This window comes from Pelodiscus sinensis, chromosome 17 (assembly GCF_049634645.1).
Source record: "Pelodiscus sinensis isolate JC-2024 chromosome 17, ASM4963464v1, whole genome shotgun sequence".
Taxonomy (NCBI): Eukaryota; Metazoa; Chordata; order Testudines; family Trionychidae; genus Pelodiscus; species Pelodiscus sinensis.
Window position 1 is genome coordinate 2,485,723 of NC_134727.1, and position 12,284 is coordinate 2,498,006.

The following is a 12,284-nucleotide window of genomic DNA, read 5'->3' on the forward strand; positions in this document are numbered from 1 at the left end:
TCTCAAAACAGACCCCTGCGGAACCCCACTTGTTATGCCTTTCCAGCATGACTGTGAACCATTAATAACTACTCTGAGAATGGTTATCCAGCCAGTTCTGCACCCACCTTACAGTAGCCCCATCTAGATTGTATTTCCTAGTTTATTGATAAAAAGGTCATGCAAGACCATATCAAATGCTTTACTAAAGTCTAGGTATATCACATCTACCACTTCTCCCTTCTCTACAAGACTCATTATCCTATCAAAGAAAGCTGTCAGATTGGTTTGACATGATTTATTCTTTACAAATCCAGGCTGTCTGTTACCTGTCACCTTATTATCTTCCAGGTGTTTGCGGATGAATTCCTTAATTACCTGCTCCATTATCTTCCCTGGCACAGAAGTTAATCTGACTGATCTGTAGTTTCCTGGGTTGTTTTTATTTCCCTTTTTATAGATGGGCACTAGATTTGCCCTTTTCCAGCCTTCTGGGATCTCTCCCGTCTTCCGTGAGCTGTCAAAGATGATAGCTAAAGGTTCAGATACCTCCTCTGTCTGCTTCTTGGATGCATTTCATTAGGCCCTGGTGACTTGCAGACATCTAACTTTTCTTACTAATGTTTAACTTGTTCTTTTTTTATTTTAATTTCTAACCCATTCCCACTGGCCTGAGAAAAAAAAAAAAGGTTGTTAAGCAACTCTGCCATTTCCAGGCTTTCTGTTATGGAGGGACCCCTCCTTTTTTCCTTTCTTAAGCGGGCAAAAAGGGGCAGAGAGGAGTGAGTGGCAGGCGGGGCTCTGGAGGAAAGAGGCGGAGTGGAGGCGGGGCCCAAGTGGGCACCTGGGGGGCGAGGGTGGAGTGGAGCTGGGGCGCAGAGTGGAGGCGGGGCCCCGGGGGAAAGAGGTGGGGCCACTGTTAGGGCACTGGTTTGCTGCCCAATTTTGGGGAGTGTCTGTGCTCCTGCCCTCGTTCCCCTGCCCATAGGACGTTTGAGGACATACTTTCCATACACTCCAAATGTCGGAACGTCCAGACCCACCACCGTCCACACGGGACTCAGGCGTTCCCCCCGCCCCCCGCCGCTCTGAGCCGACCGGGGAGAACTCAGCCCTTGACTTGGCTCCGCCCGGGGCTAGCCATGGGCGGGAGAAGTTCTCCTTGGACAGCGCCCTGTCCACATCGGCACTTAGACCCGTGTCACATCACATAGGGGTCTGGCTTAGTCTCACCCCTTCCCGACAGCCGTTATAGCGCAGTGAGCTGGAATGGAGCCACGGCCTAAGTCGGGTTGCATCGGCGTGGTCAGACAGGCCAGGGTCTCCCTCCCTCTGGCCCCCGTGACCACAGATTGTGTGATTGGCAATTGGCTCCTCTGGGACTCTGACACAACACCACAGCCAGGCCTGCGGCCAGGGGGCGGGGAAAAGGGGCAGTTACCCCCGTGCCTGGCAAGGATCCAGGATTCTGACTACTGCTGCAGTAACAGCAGCTGGAGCTCAGACCTTTTAAATGGCAGCAGGAGCGCTGTGCACTCCACACAGCACTTCGGCCTGGGGCAGGGGGCTTGTCTGTGCTCTGGGAAGCACTGCAGGTTGACTGCCCTCTGCTCCGCCCCTTCTGGGCGTGTTGAGCTGCCCTCCCTCATAATACGATATACAGAGATACACCATCTCATGGAGCTGGACGGGACCTCGAGAGATCATTGAGTCCAGCCCCCTGCCCTCACAGCAGGACAAAGCACCATCCCTGACACCCCAGATCCCTAAATGGCCCCCTTAAGGTTTGAGCTCCCAACCCTGGGTTTAGCAGACCAATGCACAAACCACTGAGCTATCCCGCCCCCGTCTTGCCCAGCGCCCTGCAGAGTGGCCGCAGTAATAGCCGAGGGACTGCCTGACCCTTGAAAGTTACCAGGAAGGGGGGATTTTCCTGCTCGGGGTTAGCAGCAGCCCTTGCAAATGTTGAATGATTGCACACGAGCATGAGTAATAGCAAAGCACCCTGGCCAGCAGTGCCTAAGGCGCGGCGTGTGCAGCGGATCCAAGCGAAGGCTGTGCTGGATTAGATGACCGTGCGAGCGACCCTCCGGGGGGTGCCAGTCCTAGATTCCAAAGGGCTCCCTGGCCCAGGGGGACAGCTAGAACAGGAAGTTCCAGCCAAACACATTCCAGCCGGAGCCAGGGCAAGTGTTTCGTAGGGAGGGATCAGCCCACGGTACACACTAGCCAGGGAAGCGAGGGATTCTCCTTCTCCCAGTCTGGAATGTGCTCAGGGCTGGGGCACCGGGTGGCCAACATCCACAGGTCAGCCTGGCTGATCTCTTGCGCCCTTCTGGCCCAGCAGGCTACGATGCCCATAGGCTGTAGTCTAAGGTGCGCCAAGCACATTACAAACTCGGAGCTGCCCTGCTTCCTAGCAGAGTCTGCACGTACAAGGGGAGACCTGGAGCTGCCTGGAGCTCCACTCAGTGCAGGAGGGAGGGGCCCAGCTGGGCTGCGAGCTGGCTTTGTGGTGCCTGGGATGCCCCAGAAGGGAATTCTCCAGTTCAGAGGCACGTGCCCCCGCTTTCTGGTGGCTGCTGCGGCGCGATGGGGAGCGATTCGGTCTCTGGCCTGCTCCACATGGGGAGTTGAGGTCGAACTTACCCGCTTTAGGTGGAATTTCTAACCAGCGAGTCCACGCTGCCACACCCATTCCATTGACTGCGGGACGTCAGCTTTCCACGAGACCTAACCACAACATTCGACCTTGCACGGTCGACTTTCCAGTCGTGCAGGCGCAGCGCTGGTCTCACAGCCCTCCCTCGCCCAGCTGGTGCACTGTGGTCCCCGTCCCGCACTCGCAGGGCCTGCAGGGTGTGTGGTTCCACCAAGGGAGAGAAATGTTCCTGCCCAAAGCCAAAACCACATCCGCTCCTTTGGTAAAGGTCCATTCCTGAATGGTCATGACTTAGATGGGTTGAGAATTCGGTCACACCGTGGTGTCATGCCATGTGCCACAAAGCGCTGCCCGAGTCACGCTGAAGAGCCGCTTGCAATCCGAGCGCTGCTGGGGACTGTCAGACCCAAACAGTGCAGCCTGCCGGAGCCCGGCTGGCCAAAGGTTAGGGGGCCGGTGCCAGGCGAGGGAGCCCATTTGGGATCGGACAGGGGTCTGTGGGCTCGACAGAGGGTGCTGAGAGTCATGGGCAGGTCAGGACGGGGTTGGGCCATGGCCTCGTTACGCTAGGAGATTGGGTGCAAGCAGAGAAGGAGGAAGACAGGAACCTTCATGGGTTTTTTGAGGAGCTTTAAAATTGTTCACGGTTAAACCTCCAGCCCCCAACTTTCTGGGGTCCATTCCTATGGGGGAGGTTACAAGAACCTTCTGACAAAGCAACTTTCCTGTCCTTTTGGACCGGCCTTGCCAAGCTCGTGCGAGGTGCCTCAGCGCTCACCATCCTGCTCCCGGGGCCTCCCCTGCGCAACTCTGCCTGCCACACTGTCCCCAAGTAACGGGACTGACTCGGGACCTGGTCCGGGCCTTTCACTGGCTTGCCGCTGCCTGGGCCCCAAAGCAAAACCTCCACCCTGGTGCACCAGTGTCAGGACTGCAGGGAAGGTGCTCCGGGTTTGCACGTGTGTGACAGAGGCGGAATTTGGCTCTGTGCTTGCAGATCATCCTGGCCCAGTAGTGGTGACTGCGGGAGCCAGGAGGTGCCAGCAATTGGATAGATTTTCAAGGACTTGTTCTAGTGCAGCTTTATTTTCTATCCCTGAGCATCATGGGTGGCCGGGAAGGCTGGGGCCACAGCATGGCAGCGCTGCTCCCTGGCTGCCGGGGAGGGATGAGGTTGGGCCGCAGTACGGCAGCCCCGGCCCTCCAGGTAGCCAGGAAGGATCGGGTTTGGAGTGGGCGGGGCTTGGCTCCAGGGGCGGGCTTTGGACAGAAGGGGCGGGGCTGGTGCTGACCTTCCCCAGCTGGGCCTTCACCCGCTGCCTGTGTTGAGCATGGAAAGCTATGGAGAACGCTCTCTCCATAACCCCTGGCAGAGTGGAGGAGTAGCGCATTTGCTGGGCACTTCTCACCCCTGTGGGACTTGCTGCCAGTCGATGTACGGCGTGTCTGAGCAGGGTGCTCATTAGCATAGAGCCCGCCTCCCGCTAGAGTGGCAGCTGGCAGAGGTTATCAGCAGTGCGCATGTGAGTAGGAAGGCGATAGGCCTAGGAAAGGCGCCTTGCCGACACCTGGCTGCCTGGAGCCTAGAAAGAAGAGACGGTTGATCTAAAGGAAGCCCGCAGAAACAAAGCACAGATTAAATGCAGGGACTGCACCTGGCGCTTTTGATTTGATTTTTCCATTCATCACGATGCACTTTTATTTCTAACCATAGCCTCGAGGATGCTGCCAGATTTGTTCTGTGATTTGTCCCCTTTTCCTCCTCCAGATGTCCAAACGGATTCTTCGGACAGAGATGTTTGGAAAAACTGCCTTTGCGATTGTACATGCCAGATCCTAAGCAAAGTATGTGTGAAGACAAAAAACGCACCAAACTCCTTAAATCTCCTGGGCACAGCGCAGCGCTGGACTTAGCGAGGTCTAGCCAGGGCTGTGTTTTGATATTATGCTTGGGCTAGGGTTTAGGGAAACAGGTAAGGGATCAGGCTGAGAGCAAACCTGTAGGACTCATGGAAGGGACCCGAGGTGGCGTCAGGAGGGGCCGCATTTCAGTCCACGTGGATATCATTTTGCTATCTTGTTTCTCTCTTTCTGGTTTTCTTTCTTTCGTTAGGTGTCCGATCGAATTCACCGGGGACCGGTGTGAACACTTCGCAATGGTCAGCTTCTCCAGTATGTCTCTTTCTACTTCTCTTTCTCCCTGATTGCCTTAGCGCTATGTGACAGCTTTACAGCAGGCTCTTCCCTTCCTTCTCCTCTTGTCACGCCTGCCTAGCTCTGGCCAGCATTACTGGGAGCTAAGTGACTGTGGCTAAGAGGAAAACGAAAGCTCGCAGTGGCTCGCAAGCATTCTGAATGGGTCTTGCTTTCACTGGTCATCCAATGCCATGTAGGATTGTGCAGTTTGCTCTATTCGTGCAAAATCCAAATATGCAAACATGTTCGAGTGTGCTGTGGAGCACAGCCCGAGCGATAAGAAACCTCCATCGAGGTCATCACGGGAAGCCGCTCTGCCCCGTGCGCAGGGATTTTGTCCTGAAACTTTGAAAGTGAGTGGGCTCCGTGAGTGTCTTGGTGCCAGTTTGGAACTCATGGGTGGAATTGGGCTGAAGACCGCCAATTATTTCGGAAGAACGGTCAGACTGGGCCAGACCAAAGGTCCATCTTGCCCACTATCCTGTCTTCTGACAGTGGCCAATGCCACACACGTCAGAGGGAGTGAACAAAACTGGGCAATTCATTGAGCATCAATCCCCGTTACCCTGGTAGCGAGAGACTTAGGGGCACCCAGATCATAGGGCGGTGTCCCTGACCGTCTTGGCTAATAGCCGTCGATGGGCCTTTCTCCCAGGAACTTGTCTAATTTTTTTAAACTCACTTGTAATTTTGGCCTTCACAAGATTTCTCTGAGATTTCGCATAGACCAGGCTGTGTTAATTTTCCAGCAGCTAAGCCAAATGTCATTCACTGTGAAGTTGAGATGATCCATTACAGGCTTTGGATTAAACCCAAAGTCTTCTCTACTGGCTGGATTATGGCTGTTCCTTTCAGACGTTCTTGGTGGTGCAGCTCCTGAAGCGGAGTAGCCGTAGAGATCCCTCCTGCGGACAGAGTTCCTCCTACAACTCCCTATGGGATATGGCATCCTCCCACTGCTTCCAAAGTGGGACAGGACCTGATGTAGATCACTGAGGCCTTCATTTTCACTAGGTGCCTGATCAGACAAACTCCCTTTGTCTGGAAGTTTGTAGTGGGAGTGTGAAACTCAGGCCAAAATACTGATGAGTGTAAATCAGGAGTAACACCACTCAAGTCATTGGACTTGCTCTGGTTTTACACCAGTGTGACTAAGAATCCAGCCCCAGGCCACACCATTAAACATTGGGCTTCTCAGATGGTCAATTGTGCAGCCTGGACACTCAATAGTGCACATGAGTAGCCCCAGTGACTTGAGTGGGATGCTCGTGGGGGTGTTACTCAGCGTGACAAAAGTTGCAAAATCAGGCCGTGAATTAGTGGCAGATACTCGGTTAGACAAAAGGTGCAAGCAGTGTTGTGTCCAGTGACAAGGGGGGTGCTCCCTGCGAGGTCCTGGCTACCTGGCTTACGGGTGTCTCCTGAGTTCTGGCAGTGCAGATGTTCGTTCAGAATGCATGCATTTATAACACGGCTACATCTCTATCACTATTCTGCATTTATAAGGTTTGTGAACGTGGGCTGCGACGTTCTAAACATTCTAAAACGTTTGCCTAGATATTTCTCCTTAGCGTGGGTCATTGTTTCTCTGCTTTGCAAAATGTGCACCAGGCGCAATGTAAGAATTTAGGGAATTGCACTAGATGTATTTTCAAAACTTGCTCAGTTCTTCTGGCGGTTATTTGCCCCTAATTTTCATCAAAGGTAAGCCTCAGAGCTAAAGAACCCCAGACTGTCATGAGAGGCCCCCGAGATGTGACTATTTGCCAAGGGTCACCACAAACCCAGTGATATCTAAGTTCTGTCCTTACACCACTGTTTCTCCTTGTAAATATCAATAGTAAATGTGTAGTAACAGCTGGGAAATGTTAACTTTATAACAGTTTCTACTGCATGCACAAACAAGATGCAATGGGTTTTGTCAACAAGGATTTGGCTAGAGATGCGTGAAAATTGGATTTCTGTCCCATGTAAAATTTAGCTATGTTTCCATCTTTTTTTTTTCCCCCCAAATTAGGATGCAAAATTTAAATGTCAATTGTTTTGCTGAACAAAACATTCCAAAAATTAAATCTGAAAATGGCAAAGTGTTTTTGTTTCACAATTTTTGGTCAATATTACACAATTTCCTATTTCCGAATCAGGCCAATTTTTGAACTGACCCAAAATGTTTCATTTTGAGCTTGTTCAACATTACTCCATATTTCCCAATAGAAGCACATTACCTTGTGGGCAGGATCGGCCCAAGGGGTTTTGGCACCCTAGGTGAACCAGGACTTTGGGGCACCCCTCATTCAATATAGAGAAAAAGGAGAAGTCTAGAATCCGATTTTACTGGTATTGACTTGGCATTCGAAATGAACACTGCAAAAATAAAAATTAATATTTGTATTGATTTGTTCTACTTTTCATTAATCGTAACATAAAAAAATGACGAATTTGCAATGCCACGGGACATCCGAGCATGTAGCTCTGCCTGCTGAAACTAGTCCTGGTGAGTTACTGCACATGCCAGGACATCACAGTACCATACATCTGGTAAATTGTAATTTACTTGATTATTTCAGTGTTCACTTAGGACTATTTAAACATTAAACAGAAGAGCAGAATTTCTATTCTTATCACACCTTATTGCAATTTGAATGGAAAGGAATGTATATGTTAAGTGGCATTTGCTAACAATAGCAGTCAGGTGTTCGAAAATTAGGGCTTTACTATTACTTTAATGATAACAGTCTACAATAAATATACACTCTTACAAATCTTACACGTACTTATGACTCTCCTTTTACAATCTTGTGAAAACTTCTTACCAAGTTTTTTTAAGACCAACACAATTGAGTCTCTTTGTGGGCACGGCGTCTTCAGGGTCACGGCTCGGAACAGGGCAGACCAGCTGTTGCGGGCCGCTGACTGGCCTTTGCTAAGCCGTGAGCAGCCCTGACACAGCTGTGTGACTGGCCAGCACGAGGCTACTGAGAATGACTAAACTGCCAGGCCCTGCCTGCAGGCAGCAAACGCAGGTAGCGCTCTTTTGAAACTAGGCCGTGACACATTTGAACTGTATTTACATACACAGCCGTGCTCCACAACGGGAAATAAAGAATAGAACTCGACTTCTGACGTGGCCATGACGCCCCACCGTTTGACGGTATTTTGCCATAGCTGATCCTTTCATTGAGAAGAGATAACATCTACATACATTTTTAAATAGAAAAAAATTCACTTCCATCTCTTTTTGTGCCCCTTAAAGCTTGGTGCACTAGACAACTGCCTAGTTCATGTATATGGTTGGGCCGGCCCTGCTTATGGGAATTCTAGTTCAGGTACAATTCCTCCATTCTCTCCTATGGACTATCTGACCAGGCCACATTTACTATGCTGAACCCATAGCAATGTGATTCCCATGATGCACCATATCAGTCGGTCAGAGGGGAGACCATAGAGTGCATCATGGGCGATGTAGTTTGGTCTCAGAGAGGTGTCATCCTTTGTGCAAAGAAGTTTTGCCAGTTACTTGCAATAGGAATTGCTTTTTTTGGGCATGCAAACAATGAATTTTTATCAGTGGGAAGTGCCTTTTGCTGGAGTATTCATGGCAAAAACTAATTATGCTTTGATTTTTTTTTTGCAAGACTGTAAAAATGTGATTTTTTTTCCATTGGTGGTGAGAGCTTTTTATTATATTCATAGCTTAAAATGACACTGTCACCTTTAAAATCACATATTACAATCAAACCCATTTCTTGGCTGACATCCCCTACTGATGTACTCATAAACAGGATGAGGTTTAATAAAGAGAAATGCAAAGTGCTCCACTTAGGAAGGAACAATCAGTTCCATACATACAAGATGGGAAGCGACTGTCTAGGAAGGAGCATGGCGGAAAGGGATCTCGGGGTCATAGTGGACCACAAGTTGAATATGAGTCAACAGTGTGATGCTGTTGCAAAGAAAGCAAATATGATTCTAGGTTGTATCAACAGGTGTGTCGTAAGCAAAACTCGTGAAGTCATTCTGCCGCTCTACTCTGCACTAGTTAGGCCTCAGCTGGAGTACTGTGTCCAGTTCTGGGCGCCACATTTCAAGAAAGATGTGGAGAAATTGGAAAGGGTGCAGAGAAGAGCGACAAGAATCATTAAAGGTCTAGAGAACATGACCTATGAAGCCAGGCTTCATGAACTGGGCTTGTTTAGTTTGGAAAAAAGAAGATTAAGGGGGGACATGATAGCGGTTTTCAAATATCTAAAAGGGTGTCACAAGGAGGAAGGAGAAAATTTGTTCCTCTTGGTTTCTGAGGACAGGACAAGGAGTAATGGGCTTAAAGTGCAGCAGGGGAGGTTTAGATTGGACATTAGGAAAAAATTCCTAACTGTCAGGGTGGTCAAATATTGGAATAAATTGCCAAGGGAGGTGGTGGAATCTCCCTCTCTGGAGATATTTAAGAACAGGTTAGATAGACATCTGTCAGGGATGGTGTAGACGGAGCTTGGTCCTGCCTTGAGGGCGGGGGGCTGGACTCGATGACCTCTCGAGGTCCCTTCCAGTCCTATGATTCTATGATTCTATGATTATTAACTGTCCAGATTACCTTTAATTAATTATTTGTTTCTTGTTTATATTTGTCTCATCTTTATTATTAATAATAATAATAGAAGTGAGATTCACCTTTATGTATAGCTGGTCTCATTTCCAGGTTTCCAGAACTGCAATGTTTAGAATGCAAAAATGGCAGAGGACTGCTTACTTAGTTTCAACTTTTTCCAAATGGAAGATTGAAAGGAAAAAGCATTTCGCTTGGGGTTTTTTGTTTCTTTGTTTGTTTACAAAATCTAAATAGGGGGCCCACGCAAAGTTAGCACTGCCCCTTCCATTATCTTTCCACTTCACGCTATGCAAGTGAGACCGATCTGAAACAGAAACAGATTCAGACAGGCCCAGGAAAAATGTCCAGGGGAAAAAAAAAGAAACGTGCCTTGTGATTCATATTCCCAGCACAATGTCAATGAGTAACATCATTAAATAAAATCATGAATCATTGTGCCCACTCGAAAGCCTTATTAAATGCATGTTGTTGTGTTTAGATGCTCGTATCCCCACGAACCTGGGTGTGCTACTACAGTGTAAATATTACATAGTCACAGGGAATGTTGGGGTGGCAGAACCAAAAGGTTGAGGCTGATACCAATTCAGGATCCTGGCCAGACATGCAACTTGGTCAGATCCTGAGATGTAGTTTGCTTCCTGAGGGTGACTATGCCTCCTGGTTGGGCTAAACCCGAGAGTCCCTACTCTGTATTTACTCCAGCCTTGCTCAGGTAAAACGCTCATCGACCTCGGTGGATGCAAGATATTATTTATTTGCCAGAGAGTAGTGGAGGGTTGTTCTTCTCTGATAGAAGAATCTGTTCCCAGACTCTGTGGGTATGTATAGACTGCATCATAAGAACATAAGAACGGCCGTACTGGGTCAGATCAAAGGTCCATCAAGCCCAGTAGCCTGTCTGCCGACAGTGTCCAGCACCAGGTGCCCCGGAGAGGGTGGACCGAAGACAATGATCAAACGATTTGTCTCCTGCCATCCATCTCCAGCCTCTGACAAACAGAGGCCAGGGACACCCATTTCTATCCCCTGGCTAATAGCCTTTTATGGACCTAACCTCCATGAAATTATCTAGCTTCTCTTTAAACTCTGTTATAGTCCTACCCTTCACAGCCTCCTCTGGCAAGGAGTTCCACAGGTTGACTACACGCTGTGTGAAGAAGAACTTTATTTTATTATTTTTAAACCTGCTCCCCATTAATTTCATTTGGTGTCCTCTAGTTCTTCTATTATGGGAACTAATAATAAGGTCGACATTGCAGATGAGGCAGGGATTTAAATATCCCGCACCTAATTTGCATAAAAACGTCCGCCACGTTTTGCTGATTCAGCACTCTGTCGGCAAAAAGTGGCAGTCTAGAGGGGGATCTGTCCAGAAAGAAAGCCTTTTTCGACAGATCCCTTCTGTCTCCTGCACAATGCGGTGGCCATTTTTATGCAAATTAGGCACGGGATATTTAAATCCCTGCCTCGTTTGCAATGTCGACCTGCCTACTCTACATCCCTTTGTCGACAGAGGGATGCAGTCTAGACATACCCTGTGATATGGAGAAGCTGAAATAATTGGATGGTTTCTCTCCCCATAGAAAGGTTTTCCACTCTGTTCTTAGGATCATGTGATTGAGTAGCTATTGCAAGTCCCTGCTGCTAATTTTTGCCCTCCTATATTTTGCACCATGCAGTACCCCCAGAAGCTTGTTCCCATGAGAAATTCTAATGATATTTGTGGCTATGTGACCATACAGTTAAAATACTGAAGTGGAGTTTTTTCTAGAGATCGTGCTTATGCTATTTCAGTTATCATCTGCTGGCGGGGGAATCTTTTCCAGATGAGTACGGAGAAACTCACTGCCATGAGCACTGTCGGAAGAAATCTGGAGATTTCGACTCTGATTTTGCCTCTAGACAGGTGAATGGCAGTTAACATTAGCTGGCGTTTGCCAGAATAAAACTTGAATAAGGATTTCCAGATTTGTCCACAGAAGGTTGCAATGACTACTGCGTGTAGTTATTTTTTAGTTGTAATGCAAAAATAATCAGAAATGTGTGGAAATACTGGAACAAAACCAAATGCGTGGGAAGAATACTTACTTTTGTATGGGTAACCGTGGTCCTTGGAGATGTTTTGTCCATGTGGATCCCATGTATAGTGGGGTGTGTGCATGTGCCATATGTAGGAGCCACAAGGACAAATACTCAAATTAGATGGGTCCTTTTCTCCCGTTTCACACACAGAGCCACAAAACATTGCTAGAGACATCTGCAAAAATGGTTAAAATGGTAGGGGAAAAGGACAGATTTACCGAGATGGAGAGCTGTCTAAGATGCAAAGGATAAGTAACATAAATGAGGTCCTGATCCTGCGTTGGATACATTGTGAAACGTATTGTAAGATTAGGGCCTAAACTGGGATCATAGCGTTGAGATGTTCGTTGGTTGAGATGTTGGTTTATAGATACCAACAGGACTGCATCCTACATTAAAAAGACTGTTACATCTATTTTAATTTAGATTGAGGGAGAATAAATAATGACTTGAAAAGGCATACCAAATGTAATTAAATATATAAAAGAGAGAAGAACCTTTGATATTTTAGAGTCCTATTAAATGAAAAGGAATAGTCTGGGCTTATCTGCACTGCTTATGAATCATCATATCTTCTTGTGAAAGTATTTTTCATTTCACACGCTTCATGTTTGTGTAATTATGTCTCTTGACAATTATAATTACAAATGTATGTAATATCTACATCAATAGGGATATATAATAATCAGAGATCGCAAGCCAAGAATGTTGAAACATACAGCAGCCATGAGATTCTCATCCAGCTTCTAAAAGTCACAT

General features: G+C 48.0%; 1 protein-coding gene across 5 annotated transcripts in view; it reads left to right on the plus strand.

Annotated features, from left to right (window-relative positions):
- Nucleotides 1-12,284, plus strand: part of NRG2 (neuregulin 2) — a 199,531-nt gene that overhangs the window by 147,477 nt on the left and 39,770 nt on the right. For 4 of the 5 annotated variants that reach the window (XM_075900096.1, XM_075900097.1, XM_075900099.1 and 1 more), the window contains one exon: nucleotides 4,410-4,486. In XM_075900096.1, coding sequence (XP_075756211.1) covers nucleotides 4,410-4,486 — 77 coding nt within the window. Of the gene's footprint in view, nucleotides 1-4,409; nucleotides 4,487-4,754; nucleotides 4,814-12,284 lie in introns of all 5 variants that reach the window. The other variant, XM_075900098.1, reaches the window with a different exon arrangement.